Raw genomic sequence first — 26,103 nt, 5'->3', positions numbered from 1 at the left:
CTACATTTATTTAAATGAAGAAAAAAGTAAGCCAAAAGATAAACACATTTTGGAGAGAAATTGAATTCTCCTTTATGGCCTTCCTTGTGCTGATCTCCACTGTCAAAATCTTGTGCCTTGCCACATACCCATACAATCCAAAGTAATAAGAGAGCTGGGATCCAAAGAGACAAAACATTTCATTTAACCAGTAATTCCAATAAAAGGACTTGACCATATCAGGAAAAAAAATCCTTAGGACTGTTGTATTAGAGTCTTAAAAATCCCAAATCCTCTCAGACTTTATTGCTTATGTTACTGGAATGTTTGTATATTCAAAGGATAGAACTTGCCTTTATTTATCTCGTCTGTGCCTTTAGTGGAGTTGCATAGAAGTAAATGAAGGTGGTATTTAGTCCCTAGTCTTTATTAATGTTTACTGTTACTAAATTACATGAAAGACAGATTTAGAAAGGTGAGTACTGTAAATGATTACTTTTATATATTATTGGTGCCCATGGAGAGTCTCATTAACACTCACAGCTTGGAAAATTCCTTCAACTATCCTACTGTGCTCTGGAAAACACGAGTACTGTGCAGACTTTATTTTTTATGCTTCTGTGTTTTGTATTAGTGACTTACAAGGCATTATTGCAGCCTCTTTAAGGCAAGTAGGATGTCATATGGAAAAGAAATTGAACATAGGCTGCAACTGTTTCCTTTTATTCTTTTTATGAAACAGTTTGCATATTTTTAGTATAAATAAGAGAGATTGGTGAGATGAAATGTTTATATCAGCCTTACTAGTTTATATGTCCTTGAAACCTCTTTGGTGATGTCTCTTCTTCAACAGTTGCTATATTAGCAAGTCTGAATCGTGCATACTCCAGCCGGAAATTCTACTGATGCTGGACTAGTGTAAGAAGTAATCAATAATATGGAGGCAGTGATAAAAAGCCCTCAATGCTGTCTTCTCAAGTTAGTTTGTAAAATTATATTTGTGAATAGAACATGCTTTTTGTTTTCTCCTTTTTGGCATACTCTACACTAAATGACATTTGTAAGTAGTGTGTGTTTTTTTCTAGTTTTTCTACAGTTTTGTATTTAATCTCTTCCACCTTACTTTAAAGATATGCAGACTAAGTATCTTTACAGTAATAAAGTGAAAATGTTTGTGATACTTCTTGTAAACAGTGACAAGCAGCCATAAATCCATGCCCCAGGTCAAAGTCTGGCTGAGCTTTTATCTTCCTGCAGGCTCAGAGCAGTATTGCCAACCGCAAACATTCAGAAATCATGAGGAATATCCCTGAAGACCGTGAGAATAGCTTAAAAATTGTAATTAAAAATAATAAATGTGGGTTATTTTTATTTGCCTCCTGGTTTTTGAGCCTTTAGGCTGGTGGGGTACTGAGTGGTAGAAAGTGGCCCAGGGATGCAGCCATAAGTCACTTGTGTCGTGTGCCCCCCCCCCCCCCCGGCGCTGTTCCTCAAAAGTTCTTGTCAACTGCTGGAAATGGCCCATCTTGATTATCACTACAAAAGGTCCTCCCTCCGGCCCCTCCCCCCCCACTCTCCTTCTGGTAATAGCTCACCTTACCTGATCACTCTCCTTACAGTGTATATTGTTTCATGTTCTCTGTGTATATAAATCTCCCCAGTGTATTTTCCACTGAATGCATCTGATGAAGTGAGCTGTAGCTCGCGAAAGCTTATGCTCAAATAAATTTGTTAGTCACTAAGGTGCCACAAGTACTCCTTTTCTTTTTTCTGGGTATTGGACATCATTGCTTCTCACAGGGCCCGGGAAAGGAGACCAGTGGATAGGGAGGGCCTAGGCTCCCCTACCAATCACCTTGTTATGGAGGACACAAAAACGTGTTCTTCCAACCCCCCACTCCCACCCCTTGGGGAAATCTGGAAAGGATAGAGACTTTGCAAACTGCATGCTGGGACTGAACAACAACAGGGGTCACTAAGCAGACTGAAGGTCCTCCCCCACCCCCGGGCAGCTGAACTGCTCAACTTCAGCTGCATAGGTAGCTCCTGTGGCAATAGAGGCTGGGCTGGATTTCAGGTGTTTTTGAGTTTGTTCTTGATGAGGATCATGAACAGTGTTCTGTGTATTCATTTATAAACCGGACATCTGAATAAATTATCCCTGCTCAGACAGGCTGTTATTTAATCACATGCAATACTTTCTGGTATAGAACAACACAGTGGCTAGGAGTCCTTAATATTATGACTAGAATATACTTTCATGAGATTGCCTTCATTGGCCATAGATAATTATAAGGATGGAAAGTGTGTTCATAGGCAGACTGTTTTGCTCTTAGGCAAAATGTCAAAAATAATTATTGGTATGCAATACACTCTCCAGAATTAAAATGTATAGACATACTACATATGTAGTAAATTCTCCCTGTTCACAGTACATCACACAGTGTTTTTATAGTGTTTTATATTGTGCCTGAGTTTAAAAGAACACTTGGAAATATTAGAAATAAAACATATTTAAAATAAAATCTCCATGTTATGATTTACGCAGGGTGGATTTTTTTCAGCTTGGAAAAATGAAAATAATCTACCAGTTTTACTTTTATTTATACTAAATTTCTACTCCATGGTACTTTCTGTCTCTCACGTGGTAGCATATGTGAGAAAGTGGGGATTTTTTGTAATATTTTTAAAAATCCTATGTGTGCCTCAGTTTCCCCCTATATTTTGTATTCCCCAGTAGGGGAAAAAAGGATTGTTTGCTCCCAGTGCAGGCTAAGAGATGTATGTGTCATCTAGCTCTCCAAGTGGACTGAATGGATCATTAGCCACGGCCAACCCATATCAATGGAAAGTCCAATCAATGGAAAGTCCAATTGACATCTAGCAACCAACAACCCAGATGGAGGAAAATTTCCCCACCTTTTAGCAGGGAAATGGAGCAGAGGCCCTAGCCTGAAAACAAAGTGTGAGAATAAGAGCTGGCTTCTGAAAGACACTGGGGGCTCGCTGGCCTGGGAACTGACTAAGGAAGGAAGTCAGTGAGAGAGACAGACAGCCTGAAAATGCAGTTCACAGCAGCTTCGCTAATGGACTGCTCTGGAATGACCAAAATGGCCTATGTTTTAACCTTAATTTCTCTATGCTAATTTAAGGACTTCCTGTGCTGTGTTCCAGTTTACAAGTAACCCCTACTGTTTTGAAAATGTGGTTTGTGTTGCAGTAAATACTTGATGAGGTGCATTAAACCCCAAGTACAAATAGACTCTATTAGGAGTCTGTCTCAGTTGAGCTCACTGAGCAGAGCTCACGGTGTAAAGCAGGAGTGCTGAAGTCCCCAAGGTTCAGTGTCAAGAGGTAATGAGTCTGTGTAGTCTACCCTGAAGGAGGAGTGAGATCCCCTGGGGGTCTGTCACATCAAAAGGGGTTTCTCTAAGAGACTACTCCATGTTGGGGTTGTAGCACCAATATTGTGGATACATGACAGCATAACAATGCAATCCTTGGATGACAAACACTGCAGGGGAATGGTAATTTGTTTTAAAAATGGTCTCCACTGAAACATAAGGAGAAACTATAATGGTACCATAGCTTTTCTAAAGCTTGTTTTAAAAACTTAAATTTGGGGCCAAATTTGACCCTCTCACTGTCTCTGCATTAATGCTCAGTCTATTTCATAAACGTATTTCCTCTATGGAAATTGTGCAAGCAATTAAAAACAACCTATGAAAAGTCTCTTTGGAAAATACTCCTGGGATAGAAAGTGGCTGGCACTGGGCAGGGCGGAAGAAAGAACACTCTCTTCTCCCCTCCTCCCCATTCAGAGGGGCAAGGCACAATCCCAATCCATGTATGCCCAAAGTTCATGGACTTGGGGCTAGGCTCCTCAAAGGCATTGGGAGGTGTAGCACAGGGACAGGACCTTAGTTTTAGTGCCCATCCCCTGATAGCCAGGGAATTGCATATTGCACACTTTTATAGGGCATTGCAGCTTCTGTTCTGCAATAACACTCCTACAAGGACCCAGAGGCTTTCCATTTGGGTCAGTGAGAATGATTCAAGGAGTCCTGCTACTGCTTGTTAGTCCACACAGCCAGTAGATTAATGGGAAGTGAGTTTAGTCTGACTATTATATGTTTTTAGCATGTTTTAATCAAGAGACGTTAATATTAACCTTATGACAGACCAGTGTATTTCTTAAGAATATCACTTCGGTTCTGTGATGAAATCACCTCTTAATGGTCTGTTTGTTAAGCTAAATAGATTGAGCCCCTTGAGTCTATCATCATAAGGCATGCTTTCTAATCCTTTAGTCATTCTTGTGTCTCTTCTCTGAACCCCAGTTTATCAGCATCCTTCTTGATGGTTCCCCGTGTAGAGTTTTTAATAATTTTTATGTGTTCTCTGTTGGTTTTCTGTCGTTCTAGTTCTTAATCAAAAAGTTGTACTTTACCAACTCAAATGCCTTACAGAAATCTAAGTATATTGCATTAACTTTTATCAATCACATTTGTAATCTTATTAAAACAAGATATCTGTTTTCCATAAACCCATGTTGATCAGCATTAATTATATTATCCTCCTTTAATTCTTTATTAATCAAAGCCATAGCCACAGGCTATAGCTAAACAACCTGGAAACTGTTTCTTCTCCTACACATCCATCTGATCATAGGATCAATATGATTCAAAATCTCTTTATAAAATAAATATATACTAGCTATACACTAAAAAAATACTATTGGTATAAACACAATCAGATTTCTAAACTAGACAGATGTTTAAGTTAGCACAGAAACTTTTCTCCATCATAAATTCTTATTAAATTGATGTTGTTGTTACTTTTGTTCTCACAGCTTTTACAGTAATATTGTAGATACAGGACAGATGTCATCAGATCAACCAGATTTTTAAAATGTTTACAGATAAAACTTCCATTTTAATGGAGATATTTAATGGAAACTCTTTTTTTTTGCTGTTAGACACTAATTTAATATAATTTTAAATATATTCTATAACTAACTATAAATTGGCAATGTTTATATATCAATAATGTGAACATGCTTCGGCTACATAGTTCCTTGCCCACCAATCCTTTTTTTATCATTACAAACCTATAATTATTATTTGAACATACATTGGTTTAATCATTAGATAAAAGGAAAATATTTGAAGGATAGACAATAGGGGTAGAAAACCGTAAGAGAAGTTGTTCTGTCTATTTTCATGTGTTATTTGTTTCATCTGTTTATTTTTATATTATCCAAAAACAATTTTCATATTGCTTGATATTTTTCTGTATTATCTTGAAACTTGTACAGTAGTTGTTTGTATGAGGTTGTTCACATGTTCTGCTAGTCTTATGATTCATTCTTCTTTGCTGTTACTGCACCTCTTCATGATATTAATGTTATTTAGAGGGGAGTTTTTTGGAAGCTGATTCTTATCCACTGTATATTCTCTACCATTCTCTATATTCTCTCTTTAGGTTTATTATAGTCCCAAGTGTACAAATTGTATTATTACTGTTATTTCTGACTGTAACTTATTTTGTAACAAAATAGAGAGGGCATGCCACAATGTTTGTTCGGCATCTTTTGCCAGAAATCATGTATTGTAGGAAATGTTTGTAGAGGTTTGTGAAACATTTGCAATGAAACTCTCAAATCAAGTAAATCTTTCAAGTTTCTTTTGAGACCTAAACATAGCCAAACGTTTGGGTGTTCAGAAGCCACACCCATATCTAAATTTCCCCAGTGACCACTATCTTAAAAATGGGGCAACTGAAAACTGTTGATTGAAATCTTGATACTGAGCTGAATTTTGTGACTTGAACTCATATCTGCTGTTAGATTAACCTGGGCTCAATTTTAAGCAAAACTGAGCAAATGTATATTTCTGATCAAACTTTGATCATCAAAGCCAAATGTGGTGTACATGGTTTTAAACAGGAAGTGAATTTCAGTCCAAAGTCTTGAGAGAATTTTTTATCTGCTTTCAAGTTTCTGAATCTGATTACTCATTACAAAACAAATGGGGTGGATGCCTATGCTAAGTTACCTCAGGTAACCACAGGTAAAGCTAGATAACTGAGCAAATCTAAGTCGTACGCTCAACTCAGTGGCATTTATCTGTCTGTCTGTTGTGTGATAAGTTTCAAAAATTGCATACAATCCACTCCAAAATTTCAGTGTATGTTCTAGGTACTGATGGGCAAAACTCTATTGATATTGGCAAAAAACAGAAAGCTTCAAAAGCTAAAGTGAGGACCACACTGTGCTCTTTGGCATTCTCTGTTAGTGTCTACACATATCAGACTAGAGCTTACTGGAAGGTTACATACACACTTTGTTGCTCATGTAGGCTGAGCTCTGTTATCTAACATTTCTAAGTGCAAATGGAAGCCTGGCTAGGGACCTGGTTGGTGGAGACCGGATTGGCTGGAATGGGGGGAAGTGGTCTGGCTGTTGGGAGGGCTGGTTGAAGTGGGGATATGAGGTGCAGCTGGGTACACAGCTCAATGTACATGAGCAAAGGAGGGTGTGACCCTTCGGTTATATCTTCACAAGTAGCTGGTGGCTGTCTGAATATATATGAATAAGAAATAACATGACATCAAAAATAGCAGAACACTGAACTTTATTTATTTATATGGAAAAATATTTATGAATCACTTTCTGTATTATTTGCCCAACTCTGTATGTGTGTTAGTATGTGTATTAACACACAAAAAGTGTCACAGTGCTTATATAACAGTGGTGAGTGCCTTATAAAACACATAGATTATATTTTCGTTATGGTTGCTAATAGATTTGTATATCAGGGAATATTGCAGTTTTTTAAAAAAAATCCTTGTGACCCTTTTTCTCATTTATACTGAGGCCCCTTTACACTGCTCTGGTGGTGTAAAGGGGCCTTATAGTGGGCATAAATTACATTTACAAGACTACAGGCCTTGATAAGTCTTTGATTGACATAGGAGATGAGATATTTGACAATGCTCAGGACTTGAGCAGCAAAAGCAGGGAAGTTCTTGTAACTGCACACAGTGGCTATGGTCTCCCCCCTGCCTCCTTTCACTGCTACAAAGACAGGTTTCCTTAGAAGATCCTGTTTAAGTTAAAGGTTTAATAAAGTTGTGTAATCTTGGTCAGAAGACTGTAATTCTTAACTCCATGTTCATTGACCCTCTTCCATTCACAATATTGTCTTATATGAGTTCGTTCAAATTTGGTGTGGTAGTATTTTTCAGTCCTAGAAATTCTCATTCCCAGCCAGACACATTCAGAAGGACGATAGAATGGTCCTGCTTTAGGATGTGGTATTTTGGGGCTAAAAAAATGAATTAGGAGATGGAGTATCCTTATTTTTATGCATTTTCTAATTATAGGATCTGCAATTCACCCTTGTAGTACCTGCTGCAAGAGCAAATGGCTCCTTTTAAAAACAGAAAAACAGGTGTGCAGAGGAAAATAAGATGGCAACTTATCAGGTCATGTGTGCCTTTTAGTGTACTTCTGCTTAAGAAGTTTTGTTAGGAATAGAACCTTCTGAAGAGAGAGTTTGAAATCCCACAATTATCTTTCCATTCCATGGCTTGGATTTTTAGCTGCTGGCTGCTTACTCATGTGGAAGCAAGCACATTTTACATTTAAAAGCACTTTAGCTTTTGCTTGGATAAAGTTTCTCTTGCAACTGGCAAAGTCAGACCAACCCCAAAGCTTTAGAAATAAATGTACATTTGCTGTATTTTGGATAGACAGAATATGTAATTTATAAGTAAAAAGCATTTTTTCTAAATTTCCACAAATTAAAAATAATTTCACTTAAATCATCACTGTGGGTAGCATTGAAAGTCTTTTTAAAATCACATGCCTAGTAAAGACTCAAGTTACAAAATGTGGATGCTGACTTGGGTTTTGAACCCTTCCAACTTTTGGCAGTTTTCAGAGCTGGAGCTGTAGGCCTAAAACTTGTAAATATTCATGCACATGCATAAAATTAAGCATTTGAATAGTTCTTTACTCACTTCAGTGAGGCTACTCACATTCCTTAAAGTTAAGCTCCTCTAAGTGTTTGGAAGATTAGCGTTTTATTTTGGACTGTTGTAAAGGTCACTTGCAGATTTTTGATCTTGGTTTTGGTCTGTAACACCTTAAACATTTTTCAAAATTTGAAATATTTTTTTCCAAATAATTATTTATTTAAATAACCTCTGCATGCAAAATGTTTTTTCCCTGTGAAAGGTGACCCTCACTGGCAGTGCTGGCCCGTGGTCAAGCAGGGGTGTGGCTGGTGGTCCCCCTATCGTCTACAATTCCACCTATTGGCGTCAGTTTCTTCTTTTGCGGCTCACCCCTTCAGTCAGGTCACACATTCTAGTTCAGGGGTTCTCACAACAAAATTTTTGGTGGCCTCAGAGTGTGGCCACCAACATGCTGGTGGTCGCGCTGATAAGTTTTCCTAAAATACTTAATTAACTTTAGGAAAAACCAATAAATATGCACATATACATGTCTGAATCATAATTTATTTATGTAGGGTTTTTTTCAGACTCCGTAATAATCATAATTTACAGTTGTTGCTATTCTTCACTGGACCTAAACAGAATAGAAACACAAATAAGGTGCTTTGCATGTTCTTATCTTTTTGTTGTTGTTGCTTCTTTTGCTTTTTTGATTGCGCTTTTTTTCTTCTAAGACTTGCTAGCTGGTAAGTCTTCTGCTGTGTAAAGTGATATTTGTATGTTTGTTAACAGCCCTGGCAAGCCCTGAGACAAATTAAGCCCTGGATGGGGAGGTGGCAAGGGAGGCAGTGTGGCCCAGGGACAATGACAGGGCTGATGAGCCTGGGGCCAGAGCCTGAAACCAGAGCCTGCCACCACATGGATGGAGCCCACAGCCCTGTGGCCAAAGCCTGCCTCGCCTACCCCAGGGAAAGTGGGGAATTCACCAGCTGCCTGCACCTCCAGCGTTTGTGTTTCTGGAGGGGGGCAGGGCCCAACCACTGCTGGCGGCCTTGGAAAAGGGGCCACTGCTTTGAGGTCCCTCCCACACTCACAGCCCCAGAGGCTATGGCCGCAAGAAAAGCCCTGGTGGCTGCGTGCGGCCTTGGTGGCCGCATTTGAGAAACACTGTGGTTCACTTTTTTTATGATATACATAGAAGAAGTTCAATAACACAGAAGTCTTTTCATGCCTGCAGGAGCTTCGGGACTTTCTCCTTAACTCTGGGACCTGGGGTCTGGACCCTTGTGTAGTCAGAGTCATCTCCAGCTAGATTCCCCACTGATATGTAGACTCCTATTGTCCTACTTTCAGGAGTTAATAGGGGAGCTTGGGCTCACCCTCTCCACTGGGCTCTGATCCAGGGCCAATTGTGGACAGCTAAGTTCTGCACATTGGAGTGCTAAATAGATGCCTCCCTGGATCACTTCTTACCTGAGGTCCCCGCCGTCCCTCTTTTTTTCCTCTGATGGGATAAATTAAAGAACTGAATTGAAAATAAAGTTTCTTCTGACCTTCCCAAGCAAACAATCACCAATCACTTTTGCAGGTGTGCTCATGTCAGTGTGGTCAGGTCTTAGGCAAGTAGAGACCCTGGGCCGTTATTTCCTAAAGCTCAGAGCAAAGGTCTGTTCCCTTCCACAGCTTGCCTTCTTCTGAGCTGCTCTGCTTCCCTTTTAAGGTCCACCTTCAGCTTGTGCTGGGGTGGCTGGGAAGGGCACCATGAACCCAGAGCTGCTCTTTACCCTTGTTCTCCAGTGTGGGGTTTGTACACCCTATCGCGTCCCCCCCTCAAAGCCCATTATTTCAGATGAAAAAAATTGCATTCTGAGACCCCACCTCTCTTCCTCAAACCAGATTTCCCTCCATCTGCTGCATATTTCTAGAAGTGCTATTAGCTCCTCTTGAGGTTCAAACATGCCCTCTAGAATGCATCAGCAATTGCTGTGTATTTGATAAAATCAGCTATTGTGCATATGTGCCAATATGTTCAATTGCATGGCTGATTTCTCAATCAACAGTATATAGCAATGAGCACTGCCTTTTGGCAAGCAGGAGTAGTGAGCAAATTTGTCTTTATTCTTGTTTTTTTTTTTTGTACATTCAGCATGGAAATGATGATGATGTAGGCTACAGAGAATCTTTAGATATTAGCACCCAAAACATGCAATGCACTTTACAAACAGAGCCTGTTTTAGTCTTTGGAACCTGGAGGGAAATGTGAATATAGATATAAATATTCAATACAAAGTGTCTCTGTTTTAGCTCAATTTCTTTACAATCCCAAATATTATGTAGGAGCTTCATATGGTACCACCTTTTTAAGACCAGGGCTGTCTAAATTATTGTATAGTATTGAATTCATCTGCTTTGTGACCAAATATAGTTGCTTGAATGAATTATAGTTATTTTGTGTTTTTAGTGCATCTTACATCTTTCTGTTTATTAACTAAAATAAATTGAGAATACTGGACTGTCATTTAAAGTTGTAATGATTGTAAATAACCATAAACTCCACTTTAACACGTACCTCATGTTTCTAAGGAAGGTCATTACTCAGGTTATTGATTAGGTGAGTGTGTTTAACTATTTGCTATTAGGAGGCTCCTGTGTCACCTAAATTCTGTCAAGTCAAGTGGCATGAGCTAGACAGTGGCAATGAATCTTACTGACTGTTGTGCCATTCAGTGGCTACGTGAAAATCATCTGTTATGCTGTCTGAAGAAGGGTTTCTCTTCACACAGGCCTTATCATCTGTCCAGAGAACAAATGATAGTTTTAGCTTGGTCAATACAGTATAATTTCCACTGGGCCTTTGATCTAAGAAATTTGTTTTCAGTTACAAAGTTTATATTTTTGATCAGGGAAATGCAAGGAAATGAAAGGGAAGAAAAAAGAGTTAATGAGTGAGCGAGATGGCATCGTAGATATAATGTACGGGTAGTATACTTCTGGAGACCTGGGTTCCAAAGGGGATTAAGTCACAGGTAAAATGAGTTTGGTCTCAGTTTAGTCTCAGGTGAACATTCATCCTTGTCAAAAAGCTGCTACATGTGTTGGTATGATTTTAAGTCTCTCTTCAGAAGAAGCTCAGAACGGGGAAATGATAAGCAGTTGTATTGCACACTAAGGCCCAGAGCCTGCAAACACTTGTGTGATGCTTCACTTTCTTGCCATGAGCAACCCCTTTGATTTCAAGGGGGCTATTCATGGTAATAAAGTTAATAATGGGCATAAGTGTTCACAGGATTGGGGCCCAAAACTAAGATCCAGAGTTGGAACATTTTGAAGAAGTGGTACAGTTTTCCTTCACTATGCCTGACTCTGGTAATTACCATCAATCTCACCACCATTAGCACCTTCAAAACAAAATTAAACTACCCTCGAAAAGTCTGACATAAAAACAACTGAAGCAAAGTTAGTAATCTGAGATCACATTTTCTTCATTACACATTTTTATTGCCTCTGGATGAGGTGCTTTATTTTGCTTTTATTTTCTACTATTTCAATATGTTATAATGGTTCTTTTTATTAACCTTTCGACTCATTATATGTATTTTCAATTTACATGGACTGCTCTATTTGAGTACTGCTGTGGAAAATGATTTCAGAGCATATGCATTTCTTTTGATCATTTTCTTAGAGTCAGTGTTTTGTTAAACATGAAAATAGAAGGTGCATTTTTTAATATATGTATTTGCTGTCTGGAACCTAGTAAAAATGAGGTCATTTGGGAGTACAATTTTAATTAGAAGTTTAATTTTGTAAATAAATTTTTATTCACAGTCTAATTACATCATAGCCCTTGGATAAACAGAATCAGTGCTGAAGGAGAGACTGTACTTAGATGAGTGTGTCCACAGACTTTTTATCACCTAACTGTTGTTCTTCAGTGGAGTACACTGACATCCTTTGTGTATGGCACATGGTGTAATAACAGTGCCTTGGCAGGTTACATTTTCCTTTCTGCCACAACAACAACTGTACTTATTCTCAACAAACCAAAGTGAAATTTTAGATCTTTAGATATTTCATTCCATGTTCATGCCAACCCTTGTGCAAATTGACTTTTAATTGTTCTACACTGTGCTATACCTATTTAAAATGTATTAATATTGTTACCCTCACTGACCCGAACAGTTAGCCAATATTCTGGGTCTTGCGGGTTGTTTGTTAGGAGGAAAAATTGATGATAAAGGCAGGTATTTCTTTGATGCAATCTTGTTTCTTTACAAAGAAGTCAAAGTCCTGTTTCCCAGAACACAGTAGGAACAAACAGTAAGCCGTTTCTTTGCTCACATCTCCAAGCTTCTTTCAGCCAGCACTTAATCAAAAGTGCTCCCTCTCTTCCCTTTCTCTCAGGGCCACCTTACTAGTCCTTCTCTGGCTATCCGCTTGACTTTTAGCTACTTCTCTCTGCCTGCTTCTTGGTGCTTCTGCTCACCGACACATACAGCTCCATCAAATAATCCCCAGTGAATCACTCTGCCTACGTAGGTCAGTTTCTGACCAACCTTGCATGTGGCCTGGTTTTTTTGGGTTATGGCTCATATTGCTTCATATTGCATATTGTCTTATTCCAGAAAGGAGCTTAACTGCTTCTAACATTTATCCTGACTGAAAGCTAGCTGTCATGCCCACCAGCTTCAGTGACATTTTTCCTAATCTCCGCCATAACCATTTGAACTAGGTTTCTTTTTCATGTAGCAATTCTGGTTTATTATTTCACTCTTAATTTTGTCCTTATGTTATTTGCTAACTTTTATATATAGTATTTATCACCCAAGTTAAAAATGAACTATAAACTGTTCACTTTCTTTTATACATTGCATCATGACATTGTAGTCTTTCCATTTTCAGACAATGAAGCTGCCACTTCACAATTAAAGAATGTTGGTTGTATCACTTGTGAGTCCAGTTAAGAATGTAAGCTTTTGTGATTTCACATTCTGCCATGGCTAGAGCAGGTGTGCTATTGTTGCTGGCCAAGATGAGTATACTGAATGAGGTTGCCATTGCAGTCATATCAGATGTTGTGTTGCACAAGCATGCCAACTCTTATTATCAATCCAGCATATTTTCTTCATTGTTGAAAGGTTTGATCAGAAGCTGTACTTGTAAAGTGCTCTGTGTCAGTCTATATGGGTAGTTGTTTTTGAGTATGCCTATTAAAAATATTGTCCATTTATACCCTTTCACTGTTGCTTTTTTTAACGTTTCTTATCCATTACTAATAAGTGATCACTATAGTCAGTGCCTAAAAGCTATCACTACTGCGAAAGTGAGTCAAATCAGCCTTACTCTGTAGGAAATGGGTTTAGATTTGACTGAGATATGAGCATTTGAAAATTACCTACCTCATACATATGGTACAGAGTTTTCGGTTATGCATATTAAGTAGGCATGCAAGAAAGGGTGGACAGCACATACAAGTGAAGTACTTAACTCCTAATTTATAAGAATGATCCCAACCGAGACAAATGTTGTGTATATCTTGGGAAGCCCAAGTTTTGGCAAACAGAGCCTTCTCTTACAAGTAGTAGAATAATGGTTTATGGAACTCTGCACAGATCTGGGTGACAGGAGGTCCTGCATTCTATTGCCCCTCTTTCCTGACTGGTTTAAATAATTCTTTGCACTTTGTTATTCCTATTGATGAGGTCTTATGCTGCTAATGCTACCTCTTGCAGTTTCACAAAGAATGCTCTCCATTTTACAGATGTTTTAAAAAATAAGATTTACACATGTTTTTAAAGTGTTTAGAGAGCTACAGATTACAAAGCATCTGGTAAATGAAAGGCATCATCATTATTCAGATTTTCTAGTTGAGATAAAGGTGCTGAGAATTTGATTGCTCTGGAGGTGTTGTGGAATGGTCGAGGAAGAGTATGTATTTAAATACATATTTCAAATAGATTCTTCTATGCAAGAAGGGTAATTCAGTGGGCATTCAGCCTTCTTACAGCAGAGGGATAGAACCAGAACAAGCAGCCCTGGGCTGCGTGGCAGTGACCCTGGTGCTGATAGCCTGCAGGTTTAGTTTTGCCTCCTCATTTCCCTGCAAGCTCCTGCAGAACCCCTTGGTGAAAAGCGTAACATTTTCAGTGGCTTAAACTGAAAACTATTTGTGGATTTGGAAAGATGAGGTCCTACTCAGACTGTACAGCCAGGCTTTTGCAGAGATGAAAAAACATTAGGTATTATTCCAGCAAGCTCAATGAATAGCTCCGAACCAACCCAGACAACATTGCGCATGTTTTCAGAAATCCTACAGGCCATTTCACATGTATATCTAAGACCTTGACCCTGACAGACCAGACTGGTGTTGGAAAAATGCTTTACAATTTTGTATTGCATAATCTGAGAGGAAGTTTTGTGGTCACATAGAGACTATGTGAGATGTACATAGTCATGGGGCCAGAATAAAACTTGCACATTCAGGCCAAGATTTTCAAGAGAGCAGTGATTTTGTATGTCTCAGTTCTTGAGTGCCCAACTTGAGATGCCTTAAAATCATGACTTTCAGAGATTGGTTGCTCAGCGCTTTCTGAAAAAATCAGTTTGGGCAAAATCACTGGTCACTTCTGAAAAATTTTGCTTCTAGCTAAATGCTTATACTTTCTGACTTTGAGTGCCTTAACTTTGTAACCTTAATATAGGTTGTTTTTTTTTAAAGCTTCAGTAGAAGGGACACTGTCAATATAAAATTCACATACTATCTGAACATTTGTTACATATAATTACAAGTAACACAATTATTTTAATTGAAAAAGATTAGAGAAAATATCTCTCTTTTTCAAGTGTACATCTGACAGCACTTTTCATCTAGTCATTTTCACTGTTTCAGTTAGTGAGTTTCCCTGTCTTTTTGTTTGTGTGGGTCTGTCATCCAGTCTTTCACTTCCAGAGAGTCTCCTGGTGTCCAGGTATGGTATTGCAGGGATTGTCTAAGCCTAGCACCCCCTTTTGTTTTTCTAGGGGCCACAATAGTCTGTCATTGTATATGACCTAGCTCTCCAGCCAGGTCACTATTCAGTTCTTTCCCTTTTCGGGGTTAATAGAAAAATCCCCCAAACAGGAAACTCAAAGCCTAATGGCTTCAAAGCCTGTCTCATGGTCTCTAGCTGTTCTTGGTTTCTTTTATCTTTGTCACTCATGCTTCCCATCTTGGTCTAGAGAAGAGGTAGGGGAACCCAGGACCACCCTCTCCCCTGGGTTCCAGCCCAGGAACCCTACTTAGGTTCCTCCAATCTCTCCACCATTTTCTCTGGGCTACTGCTACCTTTACTTCACTCATCAGCATCGTCATAAGATCAGCAGGCTCTGTTGCCCCCACCTTGACACTGTGATTTTTCACAGCTTCTCCTGGGACAAGCTCAGACGCATCACCTACAAGCCAGTCTCTGTTCCTCTCTGTAGTGGACTATCAGGATCCTGACAAAGACAGATAGGACCAAGGATCAGAGCAAAGTCAAACCTGAGGCTGGTAGTAGCAGAGGAATTCGTAGTCAGATTCCAGGCCAGGGTCAATACCAAGAGTCAGAGTCTGAGTCTTGTTTCAGGTTCCAGATTAAGAGGCAAAGTCCTAATCAAACTAAGGTCAAAGCCAGGGGTTCAGGAGCAGGAATGCTCCTGGCAGCTACAGGAGAGCCATACTGTTACCTGGATACTTCCTAGGACACCCCTTAGGGCAGGAAGACAATCAGGAACCATGAGACTATTGCCTGTCAGACCCCTTGATGCAGGACTTCCCATGGTCTGTGTCCAAAGAAGGTTGTGGGCAATGGAGCACAAGGTGGTTACAGCTGTTGCTGTGTGGCAGCATGGAGGTGTCTTTTACCTATCAGCACTGCCTACTCGGCTTAGGTTCTAGACCCACTAGAATTTACACAGATTGTATTACTAGCAGTTCTTTGCCCTTAGCCTTAAGACAGTCATTAGCTTTCTCCTTTGAATACAGGTTCCCCTTCAGCCCTCTTTCTCTGGGACTTTTTTGCCTTAGAATAATCTGTATTCCTCTCCTTTGAACAGAGGTTTCCTCTCTGGGACTGGGGTTGTCTCTGTCCTCTTTGTCTTAGAGTAATCTATCTTACTCTCCTCCCAACAGGAGATTCCCCTGTCCCTGGAGCTAGGGGTGTGCCTCAGGCCCCCTGCCTTACATTAAGTCAATTGCAAGGCAGCTCCCCTTTACTGAACACTCTTCCTTAATAATCTTCCAATCTGGTGGGTTCAGCAGGCCAGTATTTTGCTATCAACATCTCTCTGCTGCGAGGGAGGAGGCAGTCTTTATGCTGCTCCCCTTCTCCTAGCCCCTTCTCATTGTTTGGGTGAGAGGGAAGCCTTGCCCTGTCCTCTCTGCAATGTTTCGGGCCAATTTCCTGATTCCTTCCCTGAGCACCGTTCATTCTCAGGTCTCTTAGCTCTCTACATGTATGTTTTGGACTTTTCTAAACCCAGAAAGGGCCAAGACAGGTGGCAGAGTGGGCTGAACACTAGACGCTGCTACCCTCTATGGTGGACTACACCATCTCTGGGTCTTTCTCACAGGATCAGTAGAGGAAGCATTTAAAAAAGAAAACAAAACAGGATTACTGGCAGTAGGACTCAAGCAAATATAGTACCCGAAACTACTTTTAACTCATGTTTTAAAATCAACTAGAGAACAAATTAAAGGTGGGCCAGATTTACAAAGCTACTTAGGTCCCTAAAGGTGCAGATAGAGACCTATTAGGATTTATGAAAATGCCTAAGCAATTGTGGCATCTACCTCCCAACCCACTGAACTCAATGGAAGTTAGACATCTAACCAACTTAGATACTTTTGAAAATCCCAGTAGGTCCTTATCTGTCTAAATACCTTTCTAAAATCTGACTTAGTGTTCTGGACCAATGTTCATATTCATGAGTGTTGCCTACATGGCACTGAGACCAACATGCTTCAGTTCAGTGCTGTTCATCTTGTCATTACATACCCAAGAGTGACCAAAGACATTTCTCATGAAAGTGTTCTGACACTTTGAGATTCAGTTAGTGGTAAGTCTATATCTCTGGGTCATACAATATAATATTATGGAAAAAATTTCTATTGTGATTTTTATGTTGCTATGTGTGTATGTGGAAGGACAAAAACCATGTTGCTTCCACCCATGAGTGTGCAACTCAACAAATGCAAGGCAACCTTTTTGCAAAAAGGTATCACAATTATGACAAATGTAAGGTAGGTAAACTTTGTCACTTTGTTTAACAGTGTGCTAATAATGCTTAGGTCTGTTTCAACACACAATATGTTTTTGTTTGGTGCTGGTTGGTACATAACCTCAATCTATGAAATGCAAATTTTAATGCCACGGTTTACAAGAGCAGCTGCAAAACAGGATGTCATTATCGGCAGGTCTTTCTTTGAGCACACAGTTATTCACAAAGGGCTTTTCCTTTAATAAGTGCTTCTGACACCTCTGTTAATGCACTTAAATGAGATGTATTAAAAAATCTGCCTGAGTGGATTTTAAACTTCAGTTTCAGTGATAGGTCATGAGTTGCTTTATCTAACCTTACTTTAAAGAAAAGTCCAAATAACTTATAATACCAGGAGGGTCACATTGTTTTCCCTGTACAGGCTCATCCATGCATTCACCAGAGTTTTTGGATAATATAGATCATTTTATCTGAGGGCATAATTTTTCAAGGCACCTCCAGGAAGAGCTGATAGTTTCAAAATTTTTTATCTAGTCAGTTGCGACTCTGTCTGTGTTTTTGTTCACTGGACTCTTCTTGCAGATATGAAGAAACAAATATCATATCAGCAGTGCTTTGTTATGATAGAAAAATGACACGATGACAGAGAGGGTATGGTATCCATAGAATTGGCCATCAGTTGGTTGCCACTTGACAGTCGAGAGAAACCATGAGTATTATCATCATCATTTGAGCCTTTTTTTTTTTTTGGTGATCTCCTGATTGTTGCAGGTCTACTTCTTGTTTTTAAAATCCTTTTTCTTATATGTAAGCGTAAAGGCTGCAGAATGTTGGTGCTACTGTATCATTGTGAAAAGTTAGAATGTTTTTGGCAATCGCCACCCTGCACTTAAGCAGGGAGGAGTTTGGCTGGCTGGCTGGGAGAAGAAGGCAATGCTTTCTGGCTTGGGGGAGAAGGGGAAATGTAGGGCTGCTGAGAAAGCAGTCAGCGTGGTGGATAACTCACCACCTAAGAACGAGGGGTTTGCAAAGGTCAGCTGGGCCTGGTCCCTCCCCTCTTTGGCCAGGTACAGTGGGGGGTTTTTCGCCTTCCTTATAGCAGGTTCAGGTAGGCTCTCTTCATGCATAGCATGATGGGCGGTAGGCCATATGTTGCAACTCTTCATTTAAGTGTATAGCGGATGTTCAGTGCAGGTACTCCATAAATTAAGGCACAAAAGAATGAAAAAATGGCTTGGAAAAGGAATTAAGGAGAGGTGCTTGGTAATCGAGCAAGCCGGGGGCAGCTGGGGACTCCTACGATTGGTACAGCAGGGAGCCAACCCCCTCCCATCGTTATAGTCCACCTTAACCCCTCCTACGAGGTGGTGTGGTCCCGGCAAGGGAATTGCTGGAGGGACCTGAATGAAAAGTGGTGAAAGCCTCCCCACCTCTCTGGAATTGGTAAGATCCCAGCAAGGGAATTGCTGGCAGGACCTGGATAAATAGTGGGGCAGCTGTGGAAGCCCTCCCACCCCCAAATTGTCTGGAATTGGTAAGGTCCCGGCAGGGAATCTGCTGGAGGGACATAAATTTTGCACCTGCACTGCACACATTTTATCCATCGGGTTAGTCCCAGACATCTGTCTAATAATAAAGTTGTGGCCTGATTAAACGCATATCTAATGTCTCCTGTCATTCTTTCGGCATAGCCAGACAATGAGCAAACAAGCAATCAAACTAGCTGACTTACAGCAGCTGGTACTGTCAGTATTTTGTTTCCTGTAACAAACTTGTTAGTTGTCATGTTTCCAGGAACAAATATACCTTGATGCTGAATTTTTCAGCTGAATTTGTAAACTTCTCAGAGGAACTATTTTTTCATTTGCTGCTGTGGCATTGTTTCTCTTGGTTGTAATAGGGATATACCTCAAGGCAGTGACTGCAGGAAATCTCAGTTTTCTTGCCGATAGCACCCTACCCCCTAACATCTACTCTGGTTCTCCAGGGAACAGAGCAGATAATAAGCTCTCCATGTGATCAGTGCTAAACCATGGATAGTGAAGGTTTATGGGTCTACATTACCAGAGACTGTTTTTCTTTTTACGTCGGAGCTCATTCGTCTAAGGTGGGTCTCTTCTACAGGGCAGTGCAACATGCTGGCATGGCTACGTCATCATGGTTCTGCCGTTCAGTTTATGTAATATGTAATGTAGTTCACTATTCTCAGGTACACATTGTTCTGGCTTTGAATTAGTATGAGGATCAGGCTGCAGAGTCTTTCAACATAATATCAAGAAAATGAAAGGGAGGTAACAAAAACACCAATATAGTAAAGTTAATACCAGTATTCATGAAATAAAGTTCAGTTTTAGGGCACTAATGGATTTACTGGCTATTTTTCAAAAATCTGATTAGATGGAGAAATCTGATTAGATTTAATGATTAAAAAGCGTTTAAAACATGAAATAAATAAAAACAGTTTATTCATAGTTAAATGTGGTTCATCTGTTAATGTAGAAATACTAGTGATAGAAATTTAGTGGATATCAATAACTCTCTCTCTTTGCAGAGGAACACATGAAAGAAAACCAAGCTGGCTTTGCTGCAATTGGCAAGGCTACTTTCTTTTCTAATGATGTGAGGGTTTAAAATGTACTGACCTACTCTGAGCTTACAAAACTGGCTCCCAACCAAGTCTACTGTTTATAGTTACTGCTGTACTCTTTACTTAGTAACATACTTAATGGGATGATCGTAAATTTGGACTTCCAGCTAAATGAGTTTAAAATGCTTAACAGGAGGAGCAAGGATTCAGGTGAAGGGTACAAAAAAGAGAGACAGACACCCTAAAAAATATAGGTTTGTTGTACATACCAAAATAAAGTTCTGATTATTTTATTACCTTAGAAGTGTAAATGTTTTTTGCCAAGTGCAAGTTTTCTTTTAACAAAGTTGTCTTGGATAAAAACAGCATTGAAAGTAAAATTAATGTGTTGCTTCTGCAATGTCAACAGACAGCAAAATTTGTCTGGTAGAAATCAACAGAGGAATCTCTCGTGATAATGAATGTCCTTCATTCTGTTAGCCAGTTTTTCAAGTAGATTTCTATTTAGTAATGGTAGTCTATGAGCTTGTTCAATAACCTAAGTAGTGTCTGGAAAGCACAGAGAAAGCATAGGAAAAGATCAGTGTCTATGGCATAAATCAACACATTATAAAAATAAAAAAATCTGTTCTTTATACCTGGGGGAGGTAATACTTTAAAAAAATAATAATTCAAACTTGTTGAAATCTGGATTAAGTTTTCGATCATTCCTTTTACTCTAAGTGTCCCTTTCTATATACAGATCTCAAGTTGTTCTCCTCACAAGATGCTATCTTACTTTTTCAAATGTATTTAACAAAAGAGCTTTTGCCAAGTTTCAAGTCTCAGATAACAACAGAGATATTGGTTGGAGGTTAGTTTGCCTTCAGCTTTTATTGAATTATAAAAAAATGTACTAATAGACTGAGCCTACAACATGAATCCTACATTTTTAGCAGCAGTTTGAACCTAAATTATGTGTTGTTCTTGAACTTTGGTAGATTTTCCATCACTGAAGTCTTTAAATCAAGACTGGATTCATGGGCAGCGGGTGAGCCAGCCTTTGGGGGAAGCTAGGCCCCCAGCCTCTCCCTTTCTGCCCAAGACCCCACCCCTACCCCTACCCTTTTCCTCCATGTCCCCCACCAGTGCCCAGAGCACCCCCATTGTGGCCGCCGGCTTTCCCACCGCAGCCCTGGCTGTCTGAGCACCCCCACCCCTGGAGTGCCAGGTGAGCAGCCCCAGCGTCCCCAGCCCCGGAGTGTTGTGTGGGCAGTGCGGCATCAGCACTCCCAGCCTGAGTGCCGGGTGGGCAGCATGGCTGCAGTGCCCCCAGTCCGAGCCCCGGAGAATTGGGTAGGTTGTGCGTGGGCGGGGCCATTACAGGCTGTTTGGGGAGTCTCTGCATTCCCTAGCCCATGATACCCACTGCCCATGACTGGATTTCTTTCTAAAAGAAAAGGAGTACTTGTGGCACCTTAGAGACTAACCAATTTATTTGAGCATGAGCTTTCGTGAGCTACAGCTCACTCTTATGCTCAAATAAATTGGTTAGTCTCTAAGGTGCCACAAGTACTCCTTTTCTTTTTGCGAATACAGATTAACACGGCTGCTACTCTGAAACCTTTCTAAAAGAGACGCTCTCACAAGTTGGGTTCAGTGGACGAAGTACTATGGTCTGTGATACACAGGAGATTAGACTACACGATTGTAACAGCTCATTGGGACTTTGATTTTTGTAGCAAACTAGCAATTCTACAGTAGGATGAAAAGCATTGAAATACAGAAGTATTCTATTGACTTAAATAGAAATATTAATAATATCCAATATCGCATGGCAGTCCTTGATTACATGTAATACTGTGTTCAATTCAATAACAATCACTGTATTTCAATGCTTCTCCAACCATTTCTAGCTACCCTAGAATTTCCAATTTATTGCATAATAAATTGTTGGTGTGTAACAGAAATCAAGGTATCTTGCTATAGAAATTCAGTCGGTATTCTCTTCACCCCTTTCTCTTCTTCTGTTTAGGGGCTAAGAGGGGACTCAGGGACGAAGAAGGACATGGGGTTTGTTCCACCCTTTTCTTCCCATTTCAAGTCCCAGGTCCTTGATGGTATCCCTGTGGGAGGAAGTGAGTAAAGGTACATGATTCCCCCTTTTCCTTCTTCCTGACCCAGCAGCACCTATTGGTGTTTGTAGGAGCTACATGGCTTTTTCCTGAGTGGATAAAAATTGATTTTTTTAAATAGTAAAATATATAATATATATATATATATTAAAATTGGTAGCTTTTATAAAATTTAAAATAAATATGTTTAATTTTTTTTAAAAAATTACTATGACAACCTACATTAATCCCTAAACTTACTAAAATATTAAAATAATTTAAATAAAATAAAACCCAAACAGTACCTGTTTGCTGCTGAAGTTTTAAAGAAAATCAGACCACTCAACTGGTTGAAGTTGCTTGCTATGCACATGGAAATAGAGTTTGCTGACGTGCTAACCCAGCTTTCGGCAGTAGTGATCTCTTCTGCAGGAGCAGAGAGAATATATTTCTCATTTCAATTTATCCAACTAGTTTTGTTCAATGACTAGCTCATTCAAAGTTGAGAAAGTAATTAGGAGCTAAAAAGCACGAAAGCTTGTTTTCTTCTTCCAATCTATGAATAAAAATTAGGTGTGATAGGATGAAATCTACTAATTCTAAAATCTTGAAGGATGTGGTGACCAGTCATAGTTGCTAATTATAGATAATAAATCTTTTATTTAATAAATCAATTAGTTTTAAATACAAAACATGTTTTGATAAACTTCCTTTTTTTTTCTTTTGTATCCAGAATATTGAAAGTAGTTTTATTTAACTAATAAAAAACAAATTTTAAATGTTGTCTTATGTATTTTTAATTGAGCTCCAATTTTCATCCAAATGCAACTTGATACAAATCACTTCTCTCCGGCCACCAGCTGCCTGTGTGCCCCCTGCTCCTCCTGAGACCTCTGGCCTACCTTGGCACCACTCGCCGCTGCCTGGTGAGCAGCTGCTGGGCTCAGACCACGGGGGTGGCGGGGGCAGCCAGGGGATGGGGCTGGTCGTAGGAGCTGGTGCAGAGCCCACAGGAAGGGGCGCTGGCCGGGATAGGCGAGCAGAGATGAGCACGCAGAAGTTGCAGGGCGTCCAGGTGGCTGCTGATGGAACCATACTCCCCCCTCACCTTCCGGTGTGTGTTCAGCCCACGCTGGTCTCTGCCTGCTTCTCCGGGTCAGCCAGCACAGGGCCACATCAAATTTTGAAAAACCACATGTGAAAACTGAAGCAAAATCCTTAGCAGAAAAGTTTGAACAGTACAATATTGCTGTTTTTACCTTTTTGTGGAACCATTTACTTCAAAGAATTAATGCCATCAGCAAATCGCTGCAAAAGGTTGATACAAACTTGTTGAATGCTGCACAATTGTTAGCCTTGGTTACAAGTTTTGTCATAGAAGTTCAAAATGACTATAGCTCGGTGAAAGCAGAGGCACTAACATTAACAGAAAATATAGCTTCCTTTGATATAGCTGTTGAGAAGCATAAAAACACCAGGAAGTTATTTTTCGATGAAACGAGACACAATGAAATCAATTTAAAAGGGAAAAAGAAGATCATGGTTGAGACAGTTAATGTTATTTGTGACACAATAATAGTGCAGTTGCAGAGTAGAGGTGAATCTCTAAAGAAAACTGTTGATTTATTTTGCGTGTTTTTTGACAGAAGTATGGACGAAAATGCTAAAAGACACTACAGTAAGAAATTAAGTGAATTCTACTGAATGGGCATAGACATAAATCTTTTTGAAGATGAAGTGAAACATTTCATTCATTTCATTGAAAATGATGAGGTTTGTGCTTCAAGATCACTAGTTGATTTGTATAGACTTGTACGTGACTTAATTGATGATTTTGTAAAGAAAAAGTATAGAAAAAAGCTATCTGAATAAATTTTTTTTTCAAATTGAATAAGTTTCTTCAGAGGAAGTTAACTTTTATTTTTCCATTCATGCATCATTTATACTTTTTATTTTTACACATTTTTCATGTTAGCATAATGCAAATACAAGCTTTCATCTAGAGCAGAAGTTCTCAAACTGTGGTCTCAGAACTCCATTCAGGTGGACCGAGGAGAGGTTATTATGTTTTTTTTTTAATAAAGCACTCTTATCCAAGGCACTTTACAATAGTTAGCTAACGATACAAACAATATTTGGAAAGATCATTAAGTGATCTGCCGAGACCCTCAGCACTTTTCAAGTGGTCTGTGGAAAAAAAGTTAGACTACAAAAACAATCAAGGTACCTCACTTTATTTTCATTTACTTCCTATTGCTTATAGTATAGGAGGAGGATGAAGAAAAAAGAAGGAAAAATGGGGTTGGGGGTAGAGGAGATAAGAGAGAATGTTCTTTTTCTTGGCTGGGTCCTGTGGGGGGCCCCAAAAATGAAGGCCCAACTAACTCTAAATCCGCCACTGCCAAATTCATTACACTGGAGATGAATTTGGCCATTTTAAAAGCCTGTAACAAAGGTGGCTGTTTCAAAAAGCACTTCTAAAGTAGCAAACTTGAAAGTAGCTCATCTAGATGAGGTTTAAGAACAATTATAAATGAAAATGTGTATTCCTATTTTGGACTAATCAAAATATGGCAGCTGTAAACTGGGGTCATAATTCGTTCTTGTAATTGGTGAGGCTGTTGGTAATAATGGATATTATGGAAGCAAGTAGATTGTTTTCTCACGAGAATTTCTTACATGATTTATTTCCTTCATCTGATGCTATTTCTCATCTGTTTGTTTTATGTGATTAAGGATATATGTATATCATTTGCAGTTCTAAACCGTATCACTTTAGTCATTATGCTGATACTTAACACAACTGTGTCTTACTCTGAATTGCAAATCATCATGCACAAAGAACAGCAGATGAGTTTTTTGTTTTGTTTTGATTTTTTTTAAACCATAAGTAACACTCACAATTTGAACAATTTTAATTCCTAAGCTCCTCTCAACCCTTCCCAACCAAAAAATCCCCAAAACAACAACCCCCCCCCAACAACCTACCTCAAGCAGAATTCTGACCATGTAAAGGGAGAAGTGCCATAAAACAGATAAAAAGAAAGAAAAAAAGAAGTAGAAAGGAATTGAAATAATAGGAATAAATGGTCAATTTTCAACATAGCAAAATGTTAACAGTGGGGTGATGACCCAGTTTGCCCACTAAGGCTTCTGTTGTTTGGGAAGGAGGTGCCAGATCAATTTCAGTGTTTACAGATGAGCAGTGGGACCGTATATGTTGCCAAATTAAATGAAGTTTAACCACTTAGTCCAGAGAAGAGCAATGAAAGTAATTAGAGGCATGGAGAGACTTCTTTATGAAGGGAGATCAGAAATATTGGAACTGTTTCATTTGGAGAGTGGATCAGTAATACAATTTATGAAAGAGGTATGCAAAATAATGAACAGCATAATGAGAGTAAAGTGAGCATTCTTGTTTACCTTTTACCAAGAAGAAAGGTACATCCAATAAAACTGAAAAGCAAGAAATTTAAAATTGATTCAAATGGTATTTTTTTTACACAAAGCATAATTAACTTGTGGAATGCATTGCCATAAGGTTACGAAAAATTGTTGAGTTCAAAAAAGAATGAGATATTTTTATGGATAATGAGGACATCTTGTTAAAGTAGTTGGGATACAAAAAATATATAGGTCATAAGCTAACCACTAATTGGCAGGACATAAGAAGAAATATCCCCTTGGGCAAGTTATTTCAGAATTGTCCACTACACGGTTTCTTGCTCCTTCCTCTGAAACATCTGGTACTGGCTACTGTCAGAGAAGAAACTGGGTTAGAAAGATGGTCTGATCTGGTATAAAGAAACTGTTAGGGTTTTTTTAAATTAGAAGTACTGTAGCACTGCCTTGCAAAATTCTACTTGTCCATTCACCATGTGGAAGCTTCTGTTGTTGTTGTTGATGCTAGGTAAAAGTATATTTGTTTTATGATTAGTATCTGTCATCATGATAAAGGGTAGGGGAATAGAATTTATGCTGGTTGTTAAATTTTTGTGACAGTATTTCAAAAATGCTGTAGCATAATAGATTGCATTATACAATATTAATATATAATCCTTGAAATTTGTTTTGTATATTTTCTTTTACAGTTTTTAAATTATAGACAATGCAATCTACATATACTGATTTGACCAGTTGGAAAGAATCACATTATTTCTCTTAGTCATACAAAAAAGTAGTAATCTTATTTCATAATTTTCTGATTCTATGCTGGAGCACTTTCTGTGTCTGAATAGCAAAGCTGCA

At 39.1% G+C, this 26,103-nt stretch overlaps 1 protein-coding gene across 6 annotated transcripts in view; it reads left to right on the top strand.

Moving 5' to 3' along the window:
- Nucleotides 1–26,103, top strand: part of IMMP2L (inner mitochondrial membrane peptidase subunit 2) — an 852,317-nt gene that overhangs the window by 367,673 nt on the left and 458,541 nt on the right. For 2 of the 6 annotated variants that reach the window (XR_012156794.1, XR_012156795.1), the window contains exon 4: nt 21,777–21,889. The exons of 3 other annotated variants lie outside the window; for them this stretch is intronic. Coding sequence is in view for 1 of the 3 variants with exons in the window: in XM_073328099.1 (XP_073184200.1) it covers nt 12,343–12,379 (37 nt within the window). In the remaining 2 variants the exon portion in view is untranslated. Of the gene's footprint in view, nt 1–12,342; nt 12,760–21,776; nt 21,890–26,103 lie in introns of those variants that run through there. One more of the 6 variants, XM_073328099.1, reaches the window with a different exon arrangement.

This window comes from Lepidochelys kempii, chromosome 1 (genome assembly GCF_965140265.1).
Source record: "Lepidochelys kempii isolate rLepKem1 chromosome 1, rLepKem1.hap2, whole genome shotgun sequence".
NCBI classification, from domain to species: Eukaryota; Metazoa; Chordata; order Testudines; family Cheloniidae; genus Lepidochelys; species Lepidochelys kempii.
This window is presented reverse-complemented; position numbering and strand designations above follow the sequence as displayed.